Source organism: Alligator sinensis, unplaced genomic scaffold (genome assembly GCF_000455745.1).
Source record: "Alligator sinensis unplaced genomic scaffold, ASM45574v1 scaffold365_1, whole genome shotgun sequence".
Lineage (NCBI taxonomy): Eukaryota > Metazoa > Chordata > Crocodylia > Alligatoridae > Alligator > Alligator sinensis.
In genome coordinates, this window is record NW_005842356.1 from 1,005,894 (window position 1) to 1,027,841 (window position 21,948).

Consider the following 21,948-nt stretch of genomic DNA (forward strand, 5'->3'; position numbering starts at 1 on the left):
TAGATTAATTTATTCTCTGCCAATTTCTTAGGAAACCTTATGAAAATGAATGTTAAACTTTTCAAGAAAAAAATGTATAGTCCTTGGATTAAAAGAAAAACTATTACAAATATTCCCAAGTATGTAATGTGTAGTCTAGAGTTTTATCAGTGTGTGATTCTAAGAACTTTGGGGGTGAGACACAATATTATGAGATCAAAGAAATAATGGGGAAAGAATTATTCAAGGACACTAGTCACAGCCATTAATATTTTAATAAAATCCTGAACACAATAGGAAAGTGAAATAATGGCTCCTTGTCTGAAATATGCACTAATTTGGGATTATCTAAAATGGCATTTCAGTTTTAATCAGATTTAATGATTATCATGATTTCAGTGTTCTCCATATAAAAATATGTTGTTAGCTAATGAGAAGATCTTGAAACATAAAATGTTTTTTCTTTTGCAGAACAATGCCACAGAAGAGGTTGAAGAGGTAAAAATCAAGCAAGCGGGGACACCTGCAGTCTTAGTCACTGACAATGGATTTAGAAATAAAGTTGCACATTAGTCACCCCCATCCTTTTTCTTTTAAATTCTTAGATAATATTTATGCTTAGTGTAAACATTCTGTGAATGCAGTTTATGCTTCTGTGGAATATATTAATATATTACTGTATATCCACTTTTTCATGGAATGGTACAGTGGGAGACTGAGCAAACACTCTTCTGGCAACTTAGTGGAACAGCTAAAAGGCTTTGCATGCTTGCTTCTTTAAGCTGCTTTTTTTTCTTTAGTGAATACAGTAGTTTATCTGAAAAGAGAAAGCGATCATCATAACGTACCCTCACACTTTCCAGGAGAACTATTAATGAGCTGATAGGAATCTTGTCAACAGTAACTGAAGCTAACATACCCTGGGCGGTACATACTACCAAGGGATTATTGTATTACTTCTAAATACAGTGGAAAGTAATCAGTTATCATTTGTAACCTCATGTTTCTTCACAAATCCATAACAAGAGGTGTTAAATTATAAACTATGAACCCATGTTAGTGGTATGCCTGTTTTTCCCAATCAAGTATAAATACATATACTAAGGCTGAAAGGTGTTGATAGAGTGTTGCAGTATGTCTGACCCTTTTATCAGAACTAGCATAGTATGTTAATGAGATCTACTTTTATGAATGGTTTTTGAAAAACCTTTAGTTAAGCAGGTAATGATATTGGTGTCTTATTTTAATTTTTTTTGACCTTTGAGACTCCTATTCACATGTAAAGTGTATTTTTTTTTTTATTTGGTCTAACTTTCTGGATGTAAAGAAAATAGTATTTTTTAAAAACATCTAGAAATTTAATTCTTTATGCACCAAAGTTGGCTATGAAAAGGAAAATTAAATCATTTTCTTGCTTAATAAGCAAGAAGTCATGGATTTTTTTAACTGACAAATAGAAATGTGTCTTATCTGTTAGTCTTATATGGAGACAAAAATGTTGCATACAGATAATAGGATGTTGCTTGTAAATAATTCAGCAGATTTGTAATATATTTTTATATTATGAAATGTACTGTAGATGTTTTCTAGGGGCATGAAAGTTAAAATGTATATATTATGGTAGAAATAATATTGAAGGATATTGTAATTCACTAGGGCTGCCAGAAGAATTGTTTAAAAAAGCACCTTCCTTAACAATAAAAAAGTCTTTTGCATACCTAAGGGAATATATATACTACTGTTAATATCTGTTATAAGAACAAAAGTACATTGAACATCCTTCCCAGAAATCTTTGAGGGATGAACAATACCCATAATGAATTTTTGGCACTCCTTTCTGATATTGAACGTAAAATCGGTCATTTCCTTGCTGTTGGAAGGAACAAATATGAAATATGTGTGGATATATGCAGTCAAACTGCAGAATTAGCCCTCCTTGTTGGGGAGGAGTTTTCACGTTACTACAATGAATCTAAAAACCAGCAGTTTTTACACTAAATTTTTATTAAATAGAATAAAACTTAGGAATAACCTTTTGGCTGCAGGAGTGAGCATATTCTAATATAATATAAATGCATTCTGCATTGGTACTGACATGAGAGACTCACTTAGCTCCAATGGGTTAAAAATGTTACTTATACTACATGAAAAAAATCTTATCAAACAAAATGAAGTGCAGATTGAAAGCACCGCTAATATAAGATGTTCTGGAATGGTTGTTTAAGAAATAAGGGTATTATTATTCATACAATCTGTAGCAATGTGACTTTATTTTTGAAAAAAATGCAGTTTTTTGTTTTGGGGTTTTTTGTGTTTTTTTTTTTTGTTTTGTTTTGTTTTTTGCTTGAGCACTTCATCTACTGCTTTTTCTGTACCTATAAATAATTTACAGTCTCTTTGGTTCCTTTTTGAATTTATTATAAAATTGCCAAATAGAAGTGTTTCAGATATAGTTTGTATTTGTATTTTTTTTATTTTATTGCTTCATGAGTTTCTTGTAAGTCATTTATAATTGACAGATGATTGTAGACCTCACCTGAGTATTTTTTCTAATAAAACAAAGCAAACAATCACATACTAGCTTCAGAATTGTAACCATTCAATAACGCTCTTCAATACAGAGCTGAAGATAAAAGTTTTAAATCCATTTAGTTTCTTTGTAAATTATTGAATGCACAACGTTTTGCACCTCAGGAATTATTGGATAGTTGCATCTGAATTTGTGCTGGTAGCCAAAAGGTAAGCGCTTCTTTTTTTTTTTTTTGCCTTAGTTAGAAGGAAGTTTTTCAACTTGTATAATAATAAATATAAGCACATGTAAACATAAACACTTTATATATTTAATTCTTTTATGGTATTTTGTATTCACCTGTCGGGATCCTGTCATCGTATGTATGCTAGCCAAACAAAAGTGACCCTTTAAAGCTTCTGTTTGGGTAAGTTTAGTTGGTTGTGTTTGGGAAGACTGGTTGCTTTTTCAAGGTAGGCCATGAGGATAAATGGTAATGCTAATGATATTTTGCTTTTCATTCCAGCTTATTTTCATCTAGCTTTTAAATGAATGAAAGCTAAAGAAAATCTGTTATTAAATGCATACTCCTAATTTCTCTTTCAACTAATAAAGCTGCTGTGTAGAGTTCTTTTGTAGACAAACTCCAGAAAATGGCTAATGATGAATCTGAAATAATCCTGTTAGTTCAATTATTTTAAATGCATTTCTGTTAAAATGGTTATTCTTTTAGTACTTAATATTATGGCCTGTAAAAATCTGAAGTTCTGTTGTGTCCAGTGCTAACCAAACATGGAAATTAATGTGTTCTGCCATGAAGACTTTTAAATTTAATCTTTTATATGCCTGAGGAATGTTCTGATTTGTGAAATACAAAGGCAGAAGGGAGGAAAAGAGCCCTAGTCTCTTCAAAGGGAAAATGATTCTGCAGTCTCCATCATGGATTTGAAGTTTGCAAACCAGCTCTAATATTCCCAACCTGTAGCAATGCCCAGCCCTTCCTCCTTCCTGCAGTCTTATGCCTGTTGTTCTTCGTTCCTGTTTGAATTGAATTATAGAGAACATGAGCGGGAGAGAAATGTCTACATTATGCACTAAGAGTTGCCAGGGTAGGACAGAGATGTGCTAGTGTAATCCAAGTATCAGTGCAAGATCATCATTGCCTAATTGAACAGAAATTAGGATTCAGTAAATATGCATGACTTGTATCAGTCTCTATATCTGTGGAGAAACCTTCCTTCTATTGTGGTTGAAAATTGTTGCCCATCTTCTAGACATTTGGGTGGACCTAGTTGTAGATGTAACCTGACGTTTGGTGGGAGAAATTTGAGGAAGACCTTTTCACTCATTTGCATCAGAAAAAATTAATAAGAGCATAACATTCTCTAAAGGTTGTATTTTAGCATTAATCTGGGGGCAAATAAATTGCAGTGAGTCAAAAGGAGACATGTTTTCATTGTATATCAGCTGTTTTGCTGTAACTGTCCATGTATCTGCTGTTACCCTATATACTTATTTACTTGGATTTAAGAATTTTTTCTTTTCCCCCAGTCAACTTGGGAAAGGGAGCAGGGGGAGGAAGGGGGTGAAAGCCTTGCCTTGGATTTGAGTACTAGCTAGGGCAGATGGTTGCTACATTCCAAGCTATGGATCCAGGATCAAAGCAGGACCTGAGCTACTGAGAAGGGGGTGCATAGCAGAGGAGTGAAGGGGACACCTGTTGGGGGAGGGGGTGCATGCAGAGGAGACTGTGGTGGAGGCAGGGGCAGTGGGAGAAATCTGTCATGTGCAGCTTGGGGAGAGGAAAGAGGTGACCACATGTCCTGGTCCACCACACTCCCCATCCCTGCTTATCTTCTGCTCCAGAGCTGCTGCTTGCTTCCTGACTGGGCCAGGTTGTTGCCACTGACTGCCCTGGAGCCTGAGCCACTACAGAAGGCCAGTGGATGATGGGGTAATGGGCAGGTGTCTGCCCCCCCGAAATGCTGCTTTCCCTGCCTCAGCAGTAAGGGGGTAGAATTTAAGAGAACTCCCCCATTAATTATGTTCTATGTATGGTGAATGATAACAAATTCATACATTTTCTTTTTATAGAATATTTTTGGGGGATTGTCTTAAATTCAGAGTAGCCTTGGATGTGGGTAAACAGGGTACAATTTCTTTATTTTAATAGAATTTCTTCCCACTGCAGTTACTTTGATGTACAGCAGAGAATGACCCAGATTTGTTTATTAGATATGTTGATCTATCAATATCTAATGAGAGCAAAGCTTTTTATAAGAATCACTGATTGTTAGATATCTTAAATTTTAAGATGCCTATCTTGAGGCACTCTATAAAGGTGCCAAAATTTAGGAAGTGGTGAACTTCTGTTCGCTCTGAAATTTGCTGCCTTTTCCTGTGTTGTATTGGATACCGAACTCTTGAAGAACCCCAGATCTCCAGTCATTTTGGAATACCTCTGCCTACATTTTGTGTGGATGGTAGGGCATTTGTAGAAGCAAAAGTAGATTTTTTTTTTTTTCTGAAAAAAGAGAGTATATGGCATCTGGAAGGCTGGGTTAGCTGGAAATAACTTGCTGGGAATTGTATGATCATGTAGTACTGGATCATGCTTTAATTCTGTCTACTACAGTGCATTAAAAACAGAAACTAGTACTTTTTAATGTTTTTACTTTTATTATGCAAGTACTTTGTGTGAAATGAGTTTGATGTAATTGAGATAAGAATAGCACCAGGCATACTGATATGACTTGATTTCTACAAAAGAATAGACTCAGGTGATGTTCTGATTTCAGTTACAGTGATATAAATCTGGAATTAGCTCCATTTGAAAACAGGATTCAGTACTAGCGTACTTGAGATCAGAAATAATTTATTAACTTTATTCCTTTTTGTGTTTCAGTGCAAGATTATTCTGTTCAAGTAAAACTGGTCTTATCCAGTATTTCAAGTTTTATTTAACATTTCATCCTCTGCCACTTTTTATTTACAATTTGAATTTTCTGTACATGAACGCAGGCAGAAATGTTTCTCAATTTGTTCTAAGTTGGGGGGGTGGAGATGGGGGCACAGCAAGAATCCTATTGGAAGAGTTTATTTTTAAGAGTGCAAATAGTTGAACCTACAGTCCGTTTCAGTCATTTACTATAAGTTGTTTGAGTAAATGTTTACAGATCTATTCTGCAAATGGCTCCCACTTGCACATGGATTTGCAAGTAAAATAAACACTTGGATCCCTGAAAACAGTATTTTAAACAGAACATTCCAGAAGGGAAAGATGGCCTATGCATAATTTAGATTTTTTTTATAACCATATAAAAATGCCCCTATATTTATTAATGACCAGGTGTTTTTGTTAGGTTACCAACAGGTTCTTTAAAATAACGTTACATAAATTTTAAAAAGCAGATGGGAATGTGCTGGCTTGGTAAAACTGAGCTGTCAAAAAAGGATTAAACTGCCCCTTGTTGAGGGTAAAGTGAAAGCTCTTCCTCTGGATGTCCCCAAGAAGCAACCTTATTCAGTGTCCCTCTCCTGAGAAGGCCCTTTGGAGCCAGGCCCAGCGTGAATTCACAAGAGGCAAGCATCTGGCTTTGAGACCCTTCCCCTTCTGAGTCTCGTGCTTCCCTGGTGATCTATAGCCCTCCCACCTCTGGGAGCTACTTCCTTTTAATGAGCTCCCTCAAAGTAAGAGAGTGTTTTCTCCTTTTAAGCGGGGGAGGAGGAGTTCAGAGACTGCTTCAAAACAGTCAATCTTTATTGTGCCATTCCAATTTCCCCTGTGCCCTGAGACCTTCTTTCCCTTAAGCTCTCTGAGCTTCACTCTTTCTCTTTAGGCTCAGCCAGCCACACTTGCATCAAAGCAGTTACAAAGCTATAGTCTTGCAGGGTCTTCTCCAGGAGAAACTGAATATATGAAACCCAAGAATGCTCCTCTATCCTATGCTTAATCTGCTTTGTACAACATTTTTGTTGGGGAAAATTCTCTGCAGGCAGGCTTTTCAACTATTTCATGCTGCCACTGTAACCAATAGTAGTCCAGTCATGTATATAAAGATTTCATAGACGTGGAAGACGTCTATGAAAGATTTCATAGACGTGGAAGGGACCTCGTAATATCTTCGAGTCCAGCCCCCTGTCCCAGGGGCAGGAAGACAGCTAGGGGCAAAGGATTCCAGCAAGATTGGCATCCATATGTTACTTAAGAGTCCAGAGTAGGTGCTTGCACCACTGCTGGAGGAAGTCTATTCCAGGCCTTGGGGGCTTGGACAGTAAAGAAGTTTTTCCTTATGTCCAGCCTAAAAACGGTCTTAGAAGAGTTCATGACTGTTTGATCTTGTCATCCCTTGGGGCGCTCTGGTCAACGGGTGTTCTCCCAGATCCTGATGTTACACCCCTTACATACTTATAGGCTGCCACCAGGTCACACCTGAGCCTGCGCTTTTCCAGGCTGAGTAGTCCCATGGCTCTCAGCCTTTCCTCATAAGGCCTATTCTCCTGCCCTCTGATCATGTGCATGGCTCTCCTCTGGACTCTCTCAAGCTTTTCCACATCCTTTTAATTTGTGGAGCCCAGAATTGGATGCAGTACTCCAGCTGTGGCCTCACCAACACCTAGTACAGCAGGAGGATGACATTTGCTTGAAAAGCATCTATGAATGCAAGCAGTGTTGCTCACTTTACCAGCTGCAATATCACATTGGTGACTCACATTCATCTTGTGGTCAGTTATGACCCCCAAGTCTCTTTTGGCTGTGGTGCTAGTGAGCATAGCACTGCCAAGCCTATAAGCGTGATGTGGGGTCCCCCCCCAGGTGCAGTACCTTGCATTTTTCGATATTGAATGTCATCAGGTTTTTATCTGCCTATTTTCTGAGCCCATCAAGGTCGGCCTAGATCTATAGGCCGACCTTTCTGAGCCTAGATAGGTCGGCCTATCCTCAGGTGTGGACACTTTACCCCAAAGTTTGGTGTCATCAGCGAACTTGGCCAGTCGTCTTCTGACACCAATGTCCACCTGGTTAATAAAGATGTTAAAAAGTATAGGTCCAAGGACAGAGCCTTGGGGGACACCACTGGTCATGGAGCACCATGATGATTCACTTCCCTTGATTACCAAGTTCCGGGTCTGACCTCGGAGCCAATTCCCCAGCCATCGGACTGTGATGTAGCCATGGCTGCAGTTGGCCAATTTTTCATTGAGATCATGGGACACCAGATCAAAGGCTTTTTTAAAGTCCAGATAAGACGCCAATCTCTTCCAGGTGATAGGTCACCTGGTCATAGAAAGATATGAGATTGGCCAGGCAAGACCTACCTGCAACAAACCTGTGCTGACTGTCCCTCAGGACATTGCCATCAGCCAGTTTGTCAAGAGTGGTCTCTTCGATAATTTTTTCCAAGATCTTCCCTGGGATATAGAGGTCAGGTTGATACGCCTGTAGTTCCCTGGATCTGCTTTTCCTCCGTTTCTTGAAGATGGGCACCACGTTGACCTTCCAGTCTTTGGGCACTTCACCAGAGCACCACGAGTTCTTGAAGATCTTTGCCAGTCGCTGAGCTATGATGCCTGTCAGCTCCTTAAGTACTCTGGGGTGCAAACTATCCGAAACAGCTGACTTGAAGGTGTCCAGCCTCTCAAAGTGTTCCTTTATATTGTCTGTAGTGATGTAGAGTATAAATTCACCTTCACCTTGGCTGTCTCGCACCATGTTAAGCAGGGCGGTCCCTTTGGGCTGGTGAAAAACCGGCACAAAATACCCATTAAGCAGGTTGGCTTTTGTCTGGGTGTTGGTTGTCAGTTGTCCCATTTGGTTTAGCAGGTGTCCAATGTTACCCTTGCTTTTCTTCAGATTCCTCACATATCTAAAAAAGGACTTTTTATTGTCCTTGATACAGATAGCCAGTTGGAGTTCAGTTGCAGTCTTGGCTTTCCTGGTTTGCTCCCTACAGATCCAGATCACTGCAGAATATTCTTCCCTAGTGGTGATTCCAGTCTTCCATCCTTTACAGGTCTCTCTTTTTAGACGAGGAAGTTCATGAGTTCCCTGCAGAAGGGTGTTGTGCCCTTTTGCTACCTTTCTTCCGAGATGGGATGCATATCACTTGTGCTTTCAGGATTGCTCCCTTGAGAAGCAACCACTCATCCTGAACTCCCCTCCCTGTCAAGTTATGGTCCCTTATGGCCTCACCATCAAGCCTCCTGAGCTTGTCAAAGTCAGCTTTCCTAAAGTCAGGGACTTCTGCATTGCTGACTGACTTACCAGCTTTGTGGTGGATAGTGAAAGTGATCAGCTTGTGGTCACTGTCTCCCAGCTTCCCTTCAGTTATTAGGTCACTGACTAGATCATCCCCCTTTGCCAGTACCAGGTCAAGCAGCGCTTTACCTCTTGGTGCACAGACTTCTTGAGTCAGTTAGAGCTCATCCATGCATGTGAGGAAGCTTTGTGACCATTTGGATGTGGCTGAGTGCTCTTCCCATGAGATGTCCAGGTAGTTGAAGTCTCCCATGACAACCATGCACCAAGAGCATGCAGACTCAGTCTGTTCCTTGGCAAATTCCTGGTCAAGCTCTTGTTCCTGATTAGGAGGTCTGTAGTAGACTCCTACCATTGTGTCCTTTGTGCCACGTTCTCCACGTATTTTAACCCAGAGGGTCTCCAGTCATCCTTCCTTGGTGCCAACGGCAGATTGCAGGGACGTGTAGCTTTCCTTCACATAGTGCTACACCCCCGCCCCTTCTTTCTCCATGATCTCTCCTGTGCAGGTGTATACTGTTATGGACAGAGTCTGGGCAGATTACAGCAGGGTGTTTGGTCAAGTTAGTTGAGCTGACCAGTTTTACTTCTGCTGCTGGCTTTGGCCAAGGACCCACTGTTCAGGGCCCTTGCCTCTGCTGCAGCCAGGCTAGTGGGTAATACCCAGAGGCCACCACAGGCGTGTTAGCTATGCAAAACAAATGAAGTTAAACAAATAAGTTAGCACTTAGCTGTCTTCCAGTGGTTCTTCCAGGCTTCACTCCCTGGCTGCCTCTTTAGCTTTCAGAGGCTTTGCAGAGCCTGCTGGCTTGTACAACAAAGCCAATGATCAAGCAAGCAAATGAACAGAGAGGAGCCCTGCTCTAGGCTCTCCTGGTGACTGCTTAACCGCTGGCAAATCCAGGCTCCAGGCAGCCTGCTTCCTAGGCCAGGTGCAGCCCTTTGAGGCTGCTTTCAATGTCTTTTATCCTTCTCACTCTGGGCTTACATGGCTAATCCTCTCTTGCTCCCCACACCTGTGTCAGCTCCCTTGCTGCAGGACTCGCTACATCGCAGGACCTGGTTCCCCAGCCTCTGGTGAGTTCTCCCAGGTCTGGAGTGGGTGTGCAAAAGTGCTTCTGGGGCATGGGGCTGTTCAGATTCCCCCAACCCCCTAGTAACAGGACAAAAGGGTATAGCTGTCTCTATCTGTGGCCCAGTCATACCTGGAGTCCCACCAGGTCTCTGTTATCCCTATGAGATGGTAGTCATTCTTGTTTAGCAGGAGGACCAGTTTCTTCTGTTCTGTTCCCCCAGCTCCTGGCATTGGTTTACAGGCACATAAGTGTCCCATTGGAAGCCCTGTTCTTCCCTGCACTCCCAGGAGAACATTGATCCAGGGCTAGGTTACAGGTGGATTCCCTTGAGTGCCTTAGCCTGCTGGTTTTGCAGAAGTTGCCCAGTGGGCTTGCTTTGGTGGTAGTCCCCCCATCGCCTGGCGAGCTTAGTTTAAAACCCAGATGAGCAGGTCAGCCATTCTGGCTGAGAAGAGCTTCCTTCCCAGTTAAGTGAGGTGGAGGCCATCTCTTCCCAGCAGACCACTGCGCCTCTCACCAGAGAGCGGACTGTGATCATGGATGCCAGAGCCTTCACGATGACACTGGTGCCTCAGTCTTTGCTTGACTACCTCAATCCTCTTCTCCCTCCTCAGCCCGTGACCTGAAACTAGGAGGATCAAGGAAAACACCCCTCCCCCCCGGCTAAATATCATCCTAAGCAACTCAAAAATTATTTCCAGTTTTTTATGTATATATATGTATAAAACTGCATCCAAGTTTTAGTATGCTTGAGGAGGCTGCCTTATTTTAAATGTTAGAACTGGGGCTGTATGTTTGTCTCCCTAGCTGAACTGTTTTGTTTATTAAATGTTTTCAAGTCTATTTCACTTGGAAATGTTTCAGTTATGTCTGTCCACAACTGTGACATTTTTCTGTCACTGTGAGCACCTTGGGGGCGGAGGGGTAGGGGATGATTTGAGGCAAAATGTAACGTGTAATCTTTCTGCAAAGATTAGTGCGCCGGATTTAGGTGGATTCAATTCTGTTGATTCTAGAAATGCCTTTTTTCATTATAGTGTAAATCCTTTTTGTTAATGCAATACAATAACAAACAATAAGTAATGTGATTATAAATCCCATTACTTAGTCCCAGATGAGAAGTAATCACTAGTTGATCAGCCTCCCCTTGAGCTGCTTTGCTTACAGAAGCTTTGAGTACTGTCTCTTGGATGCTGTTCAAAAGTTCTGTTAGTTTTTTTTCCACTAAGGGTTTTTTCCCCTTATTTTTGTAATCTCAGTGGAGGTCAGAGTCAAAAGATCCCCTCATAGATTTGTGGAATAGCTATCTCTCAGACCTAAGTCAAAGATATAAGTTAGCACTTTTGATTGCAGCAAACCGAAGCAAGAAAGTGTGTAGTCAGAGATTTCCTTTCAACTCATACTTGGGTCTGGCAAGCTGAGCTAAAATGAAAACAGTATGTTTATACTTGAATAAGAAGAATGTTTACTACATTAGTAAGGGTGGCCTGGGACTTTTAATGGAAAGTTCCTCCCTTCTCCAAAGCTTGCTTGTGAAAACAGTGGCACCCAGAGGTACCTCATGAGTCATGATGATGATACATGTTAACCCTACGTCTAGAGTGGGTGCTCCATAATCCAGTGTGAAAAATTCCCATCAGGCAGTACAGTTACACAGGGATAACTACCCACCAGCACTGTTCTGTGCACGAGTTTTGCTCAGAGCCTGGGGCTACTCTGCTATGCCTCTTGTGTTTAAACTTTTGTAAATGCTGTAGTGTGGATGCACTCCGCTGTAGTCATATTCATCCAAGCAAACGTAGCCAGGTGCAGCTTTTGTACTTAGACAAGGTCTAAGCGAGCTGCATTTGGTGATAGCAATATCTTTTAACTATTACTACCAAAGAAAATATTTACCAAGTGAGATGCTGGGATAGTGGTAGCACACAGTAATTATGTTGGGTATAGCTAACTTCAGTGATAGCTCCTAGGCATTTTGGCTGCTTGCAGACATTAAAAAAAAAAAAAAAGAAAAGGAAAACCAACCCCCCACCTCCATGCTTTACTAGAAGAAGCAGCACATTGCTTTCATCTGGCTCCACAGTATCTGTATAGATTGGGAGCTTCAGCGGGGCTTTCTGGCATTTTTAGCTAAAGTTTGTTCAATCCAATAAAAGTGCCAAAAGAGCGATCTCTACAGAAGCTGGGTGAGCTGGGTCCAACTAGTGCAGTGCCTCTTCTGGACACGTGCTGGGCTTGGTGGGGGAGCATGCCAAGCTTAAAGTGCCTCTTTTTAATGTCTGCAAGCAGCCTTAAAGTCAAATATCATCCCTATAGAGAGAAGGGGGTATTGGCCAGGATACAGATGTTATGTGCTCAGCTTCATTGATAATCACTTTGCTCTTTGTGGAATCTTATTTTTCATCTGCACATTATCTATTTTTATGCCCAGATCATGCAGTCTGACTTATGGGCCAACCCCTGAACCTGTGAAGTGCCTCTTGAACTTCAGAATAGGGTCTGTGTAGGCTCAGTTCCTGCTGCATGAATTCATTAATGCAATTAATTATAGAACCTTAGGTGTGGGCCAAAATGTTCAACATGGGCTACTTGTTGCCAAATTTTATATTTTTTAGTTTGAACTTCAGGACATGTTGGGGTCTGTCTAACTAATAAAAGTAGTGTGTGTGGTGGGGTGGGGGAGGGGAGAGAAGAAAAGCAAAATGTAAAATTTGCTTCCTTGGATAGTGAAGGAGTCTTACTTTAATCTTAAATGCTTCTTTGCTGTTTTATTTCTTAGTTAATGAAGGACAAGGGCTGGGATGCTACTGATTTGTTCTCATTCATTTCAAACTTTCTATCCTTCAGCATGGAAAATATGCCGATAACACTTCAAATCTTTGTCACAGCAGATGCGTGCATGCACACTGCAGTTGAAATCTGAAGCATTTAGTTCTCATTTACTTGCAACTGGAATCTTTCTTTTTCAAACAAGAGGGGTGGTGGAGATTATATGAAAAGACATCAAGAGATGTAAGACTGACAATTGAGTAAGTTCTTGTGTTATTACAAATGGTTCTGTCTCGGTTCATAGGCAAGCATCTCAGTTACTGCTTTCTATTTCATATGTGTTGGTTAGTTAGGTGCTGTTTGGTGAAATCACTGACCAGATATACAAGTACTATATGACACAAATAATTATTCACTGTATAAAAAGGGATGGAAAATTAATTCAGCAATACAATAGGCTATAAGGACTATTAGGAGGTGTAATCTTTATCTCTCTGCTTCAGTGGAACTACACACTTGAAGGCTGCTGAAGAGTTGAATCCTTTTTCATTCGTTTCTTCCTGGGAAGAGCATGAAGCAGAAGTGTGTGTGTGTTTCAAGTTGATTCAGAAAAGCTGAGTTCAGATGCAGAATGTGGCTTACAGTGAGGTCACAAACGGATACAAGGAATTCTTAGCCAAGCTAAGTTATACACAAAATACCCACAACTAACAACACAAATCTTATTTGCTGTTACCATGGTCACTTTGCTTATATGTTGGCTCTCTCTCTCTTAACCTGACCAGGCCCAGGTGTTGGAGAGAAGTGTGGGACAAAAGTGCACAATGAGGTGCGCACAGAAAATTGAGTCTGGAGGTTTCATCCCTTCAGTGTAAATAGCTTTATTATAAGCTTGAGCCTAGTCTATATGCAGCATTTGTTCCTGTATCAATTGTGGTGGTTTTTCTTTCTTTTTAACCAGTATATTAGTATTCCCTTTCACATATAACAGGGAAGTCTAGCTGGCAGGCCTCATGCGAGGGAGGTGGCTGCAGGGCGGCGCGGCAGGTGGCCACCCAGAAGTTGGCAGTCTTGCTATACAGGAATAATCTGTGCCCTCATAAACGTTTTTACACAAATATAGCAGCTTAAAAGGTGATGCTACTTTTTGTTTGGTTAACATACGTAGAGTGGTAAACCTGTTGTGTGTTCACAAGTCCTTGATTTCATCGTTCTTTATTTTCAACAATTTTCAGAAGTAAAAATGAGAGGGCATCAAATTTATGTAGAACTACAAAAAATGATGTCCTTCCAGAGAAAACAACGTAAGTGTGTAATTTCTGAAACTTTCATGCATTTAAAATGAATCCAGCAATAGTATAAAACAATAATAAAAATGTAACAGCAGTCCTCATTCTGAAAGGTTGGTAAGATTGCAACATCCTTGTTTATGAATGAAAAAGGGGTTATATAAACTCTGGTTTATTTAATAGGAGCAAATCAGCAACATTTAATTTAAAAAGCACTGCTGCTACACTTGTGTGATAAAGCTCATCATAAACAGTCTCCCTCTACCTAAGCTTTAGTGTCTTATTGAGTACCCTCTCTCTAGCTGTGTCTACTGTAGCATTCTGTTGTCCTGGCTGCAATGTACTTGGCACCTTTTCTGAAGTTTCTGTGTTCCTAGAGCTTTTACTGAAGTCTGTGTGGGTGTTAGAGGGCTAGAGTATTTCATAGGAACTCATCCACAGTATTTTGTGAAAGCTATATCAATAGTGGGCAATATGACCTGGTAGGTATCACGGAAACCTGGTGTGACTCCTTGCAAGATTGGAGTGTAGCCATAGAGGGCTACATCCTATACAGAAGGGACAGAGTAGGGAGAAAAGGTGGAGGGTTAGCTCTCTATGTGAGGAAGCAGTACACCTCTCTGGAGGCTGGCATTGGCTGCAAAGATAATCAGCTTGAAACTCTCTGGGTCAAGATATGGGGGAGGGGGCGAGGTGAGAGAAACCTAACTGTAGGCATTTACTACAGGCCACAGAACCAAAGCAAGGAGCTGGATCTGGAGTTCTCTTGAGAACTGACAGAGGCCGTGTGTGCAAGGGATTTGGTTGTCATGGGTGACTTCAGTTACTCAGACATAGATTGGGAGGAACACTTGGCTAGGTCAGATTGTTCATGCAGTTTCCTGACTGTGATCAAGGAGCTCTTCCTGACCCAGGAAGAGCAAGGGCCAACCAGAGGTAATGCTCTCCTGGGCCTGGTCTTGGCCAAGGGAGATGATCCGGTGTGTGGCTTGAACATTGAGGGTCACCTGGGTGACAGCAACCATGAAATTATCAGGTTCACCATCTGCCTCAAGGTCAACAAATCAACCAGCAGGATGGAAGTCCTGGACTTCAAAAATGGTGACTTCGACAGGCTCAGAGCATTAGTAGGGAAGGCGGTGTGGGAACAAGAAGGGAAGGCAAATGGGATGCATGAAGAGTGGTTGTTACTCAAGGATAATATCCTCGAAGCACAAAAGAAAACCGTTCCTGCAAAAAGGAAAGGTAGCAGAAGGGCTGGCAAGCCCTCCTGGCTTAATAGGGACATTGCAGTCCTCTTAAAGAAAAAAGAGGTGTATGCACAGTGGAAGCTAGGGAGGGTCCTCAAGGAGGACTATATATTAGTGGCCAGCACTTGTAGGGGAATGATCAGGCAACCCAAGGTGGCGACTGAGTTTAGGTTAGCCACAGGAGTCAAGGACAATAAGTCCTTTAGGTATGTAGGCAGTAGAAGGAAAACAAATGGATGTGTGGGACAGCTCAACACCTTGGGACAGCTGGTAACCGACATTCAGGAAAAAACTCAACTCCTGAATGCCCACTTTGCTTCGGTATTTCACCGGACCAAGGGGAAAGTCAAGCGAGTAAGGCTCGTATGAGTAAGGCTCATAGGGGACATGCTGGGAATGACTGTGGATGCTTAGCGGTGCAATACCAACTAGAAAAGCTAGACATAAGTCAGCGGGACCGGATAGACTCCATCTGAGAGTGCTGAAGGAGCTGGCTGAGGTAATTATGGAACCCCTGGCAGAGCTCTTTCAGAATTTGTGATTCACAGGGTAAATCGCTGAGGATTGGAAGAGGCCCAAAGTTGTGCCCATCTTCAAGAAGGGAAAGAGGACCTGGGCACCTATAGGCCAATCAGCCTAACCTCCATCCCAGGGAAAATCCTGGGAAATTTCATTAAAGAATCTATGTGCAATACACTCACAAAAGGTAAGATTCTGAATGACAGCCAGCATGGCTTTATCACGGGTAGGTTTTGTCTTACCAATCTCATCTCCTTCTACAACCAGGTCTCTTGCCATCTGGATATGGGCGATGAGGTAGACATTATATGCCTAAACTTCCAAAGGCTTTTGACCATGATATCCTTGTGGGAAAACTGGAGATTGTGGGCTCAACTGCTCGATGGTTCAGTGGGTGGGAAACTGGCTATATGGTAAGAGCCAGAGAGTTTTCATGAACGGATTTGTGTCGTCCTGGTTCAAAGTGGCCAGTGGTATCCCTCAAGGGTCCATGCTTGGACTGGTGCTTTTCAACATCTTTATCAATTATTTGGATGGGGGAGTGAAAAGCTCACTGGCCAAGTTCATGGATGACACCAAGTTATGGGGCAGTGTTGTCACGTCAGAAGATAGGTTGCAAATACAGGTGGAGCTGGATAGGCTAGGGAGTTAGGCAGACTGGAACCTGATGAAGTTTAACACTTCCAAGTGTAAGGTGTTCCATCTGGGGGCAAGCAACCCTCAACCTACATACAGGCTCAGTGGTGACAACTTGACTTGCACCACGGGTGAAAGGGACCTGGGGGTAATGATTGACCATTGAATGAATGTGAGCCAGCAGTGCGAGGCGGTGGTCAGCAGGGCAAATAATATGCTGGCATATATCAACCGATGCATCTTGTGTAAAACTAAGGAAGTGATACTCCTGCTTCAGGCTTAATACCAGGAAAAACTTCACAGTCAGTGTGTCCAGACTGTGAATAAACTCCCTCCAGAGGTGTTGCAGTCACCTACCCTGGAGGTTTTCAAAAGGAGACTGTACGGTCACCTCGCTGGGGTCACTTAACCCCAGTTGTCTTCCTGCCTATGGGAGGAGACCTGATGATCTGCAAGGTCCCTTCCAGCCCCTAACAATCTATGAGTATATTGGGAGTCTGAGGAAGCAGCTTTTACCACAGAAGATTATAGTAAAGCCCCTGCCCCCAGTGTGCAAGTCAGTGGTTTTTTTTAATGAAGTAGAAGACATTGTTTTGAATATAGCCAACATTATATCTTCCATTTAATTAAAAAAAAAATTAGCTTGCGCATGGAGGTGGGGGGGAGTTTTACCACAATCATCTTTTTGCAAGAAATGTCAAAAGAAATACATGGCTTACAAGACACCAGAATGTTGCCCAAAAACCTTATGAAGCTGGGTTCAGGGTTATTTCAGTCTTTCCTTGTAAAAAGGGTCCAAGTTGCTGGTCCTGTCTCCACTGCAGGGTGCTTCTAACTATACAAAGGATGTACATGATAACAGTGGCCATTGAGCTGTGCACTAGCATAACTGAAGGCAGAGACTACTGGGGCTGCATTGCTAGGCGCTGACCTGGAAGCCTGGTGGGGGGCAGGGGCAGGGATAAGTGAGTGGTGCAAAAATAGCTGCAGAGGCCAGCTGGACGCGCCACCACCAGCCTGGCTTTCAGCACTGCTCAGGGCACAGAGCTGTCCTGTTAAGCCTCTCAAGCTGTCATTAAGTGCACATCACTTAGATCAAACAGTCGAAATGGCTCCCTTTAATCCTCAATACATGGTTTTTCGTTTGTCTTAGGGTTGTGTAAAAGCAATCCTCTTGCCCTGATAAGGACTTGATCCTGCAAAGTATTTAATCCTGCATGTAACTTAAGTGTGGACATAGCCTCATTGAAGGCTAACAGGCTACTCATGCTTAATGGTAAGCACCTGCTTAAGTGTTTTGCTGAATTTAGGAAGTTGGGATTGTTCAGCACCTTGCAGAATTGACCTGAATATTTCCTGTAGTATTTCAGTGTGAAACCTTCCAGCTTGCAGAGGTTGAAGAAAATATAAATACTCATTCATACCCACATTTGGACAATTACTGCATACCACAGCTATAATGCTCAGGTCCAGCAATGTTGCTTTCGGTATACTGGGGGTCTGAGGAAGCAGTTTTTTTTTATGGCTGCTTCCAGGATGAGGGAAACTAGGCTTGGGTGCAGAGCTGTTTTCAACAGTGTTTAGGCTGAAAAGTCTCAAGGCTGCCTTCAGATGTAGGGGAATGTATTGGCACTACTTGCTGTTAGGCCAGCAGGGGGTTGCAGGTGCATAGCTTCACATACCTGTTGCCAAGAAAACCAAGTGGGCTAGTATAGATTTAACATGATTGGGAAATATTTATGGACAGGTGAAGTCCTCGAGTCTGGAAAATACCCTCCCTCTTGGTAAAGCAGGAGCCAGTTTTACTGATTCTTTGGAGATGTTGCATCTGATTAGGCTTTGGACTGAGGAGGCAAAATGTAGGTGTATATAGGTCAATTCTCTGTTAAAAGCTGCAGACTTGTCTGAGAGTAATACAGCAATTAGTTTTCTGCTTTGTTTTCTTTTTAATGGACCTAGATATGTTGACAGGCATTGCCTGGTGGCATGTTTCCAACCAAATAACAATCCAAATACTGTCCTCCTGTCTGCATGCACAGTGCAAAAACTAGAATTTGTCTTTGGGCAAATAAATGTATTCCTGTTCCAATCAGGCTTCTTTTCCCTGTTGCACTTCTCTTATTCTAGGAACACTTTTTCTACCAGCAGGGCTAGATTCTGGTCCAAGCACATGCCAAAAGACTGGGGTTGTGTCTAGCCCATGAAGGATTAAAGAAAGGGAATAGCTCATGCCTTTGTGTTTAGCCAGCTGCATTTTTAGTACGCTAAGGATCTTCTAGGGCCCAGCAGGTAGCACATTTACAATGATGTGAGTTTAATCTCGATCCAGAGTGTGCAATCAACTTGTCCAAAATAGCTGCTTTGTGGTAGGTGTTACTACAGTTCCCTGCCACTCAGGGTATGAACAAACTGCCCTTTTAACTGCTTTAAAAGAGGAGAATGAGCTGCTACTTAACATATATCAGCTGTTATGACTTAACAGTCATTGCACACATCAGCCATTAGGGCTTAACAGTTATGTTTACTAAATGGCTCTGTAAAACTGTTAAAGTTTTGCTACAGAATCATGCAGATGCAACAGTTGCATCTATCTGTCACCTAAGTAGTAAGGAAGAAATTAAGTGCCTGTTTGCCTATAGTAGATGGTTACCCTAGGTTGGCTCTGGACATGTGACCCTTCCACTCAGGTAGGTTTACCCATGATTTTTTCCTAAGTGAATTCCACACAAGATTCAGGTGCATGAGTTACATGGTTGTAAGGGTTTGATGTGTATATGTTCCTGGTTGTTTACACCTTTGCAGTGTAAAGGTGTTGTGTCCAGGCCCCAGGAAGCACTCAGAATGTAGGAATTGCTTTTCTGCAGTGTATGTTTCACTGGTTAACAGAGGAGGGGTTTGAAAGGAAAAGGTGCTATGTAAAAGTTCAATATTCACTGTTGTTGAATATTCTGGCAGACTGGCTGGAGTGAGAGCTTTCCCTGAAATGGAGTGGTGAATTTAATTTTTATTTAAATTTAAACTACTATGGGGAAGAATAAAAAACAAAACAAAACAGAGTAGTCTACTGCAAACTATCCATGGTAGGTTCTGGTGTTCACGCATGCATCTTTTCCTACCAGTCTATTGCAGCTTTTCACTATTGTATTCCTTATTTCAGTTCTTAAAAGGCTGTGCTTCTTTGTTGCATAGTATTGTTGTATTGTATTCAAGTGGTAAGAGTATTTCACTGTTAGGTGAAGTGATCCTTACCTTTATGAAATATCAAAAACATGCTTCAGGCCAGAAACATGAAGGTAAGAGGGAATAGCCTTTGTGCAGTGTGTGTAACTTGTAAAGGAAAATGTTGATATCTGATGTTCGTATGAACAGCTGGAAGTAGGCATCCTTCATAAAGCATTCACACCCAGAAAAACTGTTAAACATAACTTGTATTATGTTGTTTTGTCTAAAAAAAATTGTAATTCTTTTACAACATTCTCTAACCTAAAGGTGGCAGTAATCAACCATGTTCTACCAGCGTACAAATATAGTGTGTCACTTGCAAGTGATAGTACAATCCTGATTACTTGCTTTTCTAAATGAGTTTCCTTATCTTGCATCAACAAAGCCAACTAATTTTCATATGGTATGGCATTGTATATTACTGTTTTAACAGCTCTGCTACCTTTGCCTTATTGGTTGGTTTATACCTTTTAGATATGTAATAATAGAAGTTTATTTCTCAGTTTCTGTACTAAATACTTACATGTATAAATTAAAGTATTTTTGGAATATGATTACATAAAAGAACATTAATTTGCCAAGTGAAGCACTCATTTAGGAAATGTTAAGATCTAATGTTTCCAGCACAGTCTTAATTCAACCCCCTTGTGCATTATGATACTATCTCTAATTGTATGATCACATGCGATCAGTAGGAAAGAAGTAAGAATAAGATCACTTTTCTACTAAGACTTTGTCACGGTGTACTCTTACTCGGCCAGTGTAAGACAAATATTGTGAGATTCCATAGTTATTCAGATAATTCCATAGTTATCAGAGATTCCGTAGTTATTCCGATATTCAGCAACCTCGAAAATGGTATTTTAGTTGTTTTCCTCCCCCTTTTTTAGTAATACAAAGTTGATATAATCATTTGTTGTTTCTTGCTACGAAGTTGGGGGTGTCTGGCTAGAACGTGAGCATTCATTGGTCATAAAGAATCACTTGTCTGAGACTAGCAGTTCAGTATTTAAATGCATCCTTTTTGGAGCCCTCTTATTCTTTGCTTTACCATAATGTAGGTCTGTGACATTTTTCCAAGCAACTATTGTTTGCTGCATTCCAAACTGTGAAATTGTTTAGGAGAACTGGTTACTCATGAAAGCTTTGTCTTTTTAAAATTTAATTATCACTTCTGTAAATAAAAGATAATCTAGGCTCTTCTTTCTTCAGTGCTGCATTGTATTAATGAAACCTGCACCAAACCACACAGCAAAAGTTGGCAAGACGTTTGATTCTCTACAAAATGCTACTTCTAAGCAATGACCCCATTTTTATTCCAAATGGATGCAATGACTTGGTTTATGTCCACTATAATCATTGTTCATGAAGTGGGCAGTGAGGCAGATGAGTAACCATCTGCACTTCATTGCAGTTAGTTGTATGCTGGGAGGAGGGGGGTGTAAAAATAACTACTCAAACCCAATCAATCAAAAAGTGAAAGCCAGTCATTCACCAGTGTAAAATACTTAACTGGTATCAGCCAGAAGTAGGCCCTTTTTTGATAATGCAAAGGAGAGGAGGCTATTTTCTGTTCCCAAGGAAAGGAGGGACCATGGGAAAAGAGGCTGTTCCTCTAAAGATAAAAAGGGAATGGCTGCCTGAGAGCTGGCCAGAGGCTGCTAATCAACCTTCTTACTCATTCCCCAGCTGATTTTCCTCTGCTATTGTGTCTGATAGTTGGATTTTGAAACTGTGTACCCATAAGTGAAAAATAACGAGGAAAGTTTTTAGTGACAAATTGCAATGTAACTTGTAGCATCCTGCGATAGTTATTCCTTCTCCAAACACACAGCTTTGCCAAGTGTCTAAAGCTCTTCTAGGTGTCCTACCTCAGACAGTGCATTTAATTCCTATGCCACAGAACCTCCAGCTAGTCCAGAACCCTACCTCATCTGCTCTAGCTTATCAGTGCTCCTCAGGAGAGTCATGTAGTAGTTAGAGCAGAGGACTGGGAGTTGGCAGATGTGAGCTTTATTTCTGCTTTTATTACTGATATGCTGTACAGTGCTGTGACTGCCTCTCACCCTTGAGGATTCCCGTATATAATGGGTTTATCGTTTACCTACAGTTCTTCCTAGTGACAGTGTGAACGGGAATGTTTGCAAAGCCTTCTAGGGTACAGAAGGTGCTATTAGAATGATGAGCATTGTAACTAAATAGCTATTGTATGCACGTTCTCTAGGTCAGTGTTTCCCAAACTACTTGACTTTCCAGTATGACCCCGTTTTAACACTTGAAATTTCACACAACTCAGAACCCAACCAAAACCAAACAGCAATCAAGCAACATAATAACGAACAATAATTATATCTTTATTAAAGTTTGAGTATTGTAGAACAACATTTAGAAAAACATATAAATCAATGCTGATGAGATGGGGCTGTTTTGAAAGTGGATG

The 21,948-nt window shown here is 41.3% G+C and overlaps 1 protein-coding gene across 1 annotated transcript in view; it reads left to right on the plus strand.

Moving 5' to 3' along the window:
* Positions 1 to 2,776, plus strand: part of AEBP2 (AE binding protein 2) — a gene marked incomplete at its 5' end in the record, with an annotated part of 84,055 nt that extends 81,279 nt beyond the window's left edge. The window contains one exon of the mRNA XM_025210565.1: positions 451 to 2,776. Coding sequence (XP_025066350.1) covers positions 451 to 481 — 31 coding nt within the window. The remainder of the gene's footprint in view (positions 1 to 450) is intronic.
* Between the last annotated feature and the right edge of the window lie 19,172 nt (positions 2,777 to 21,948).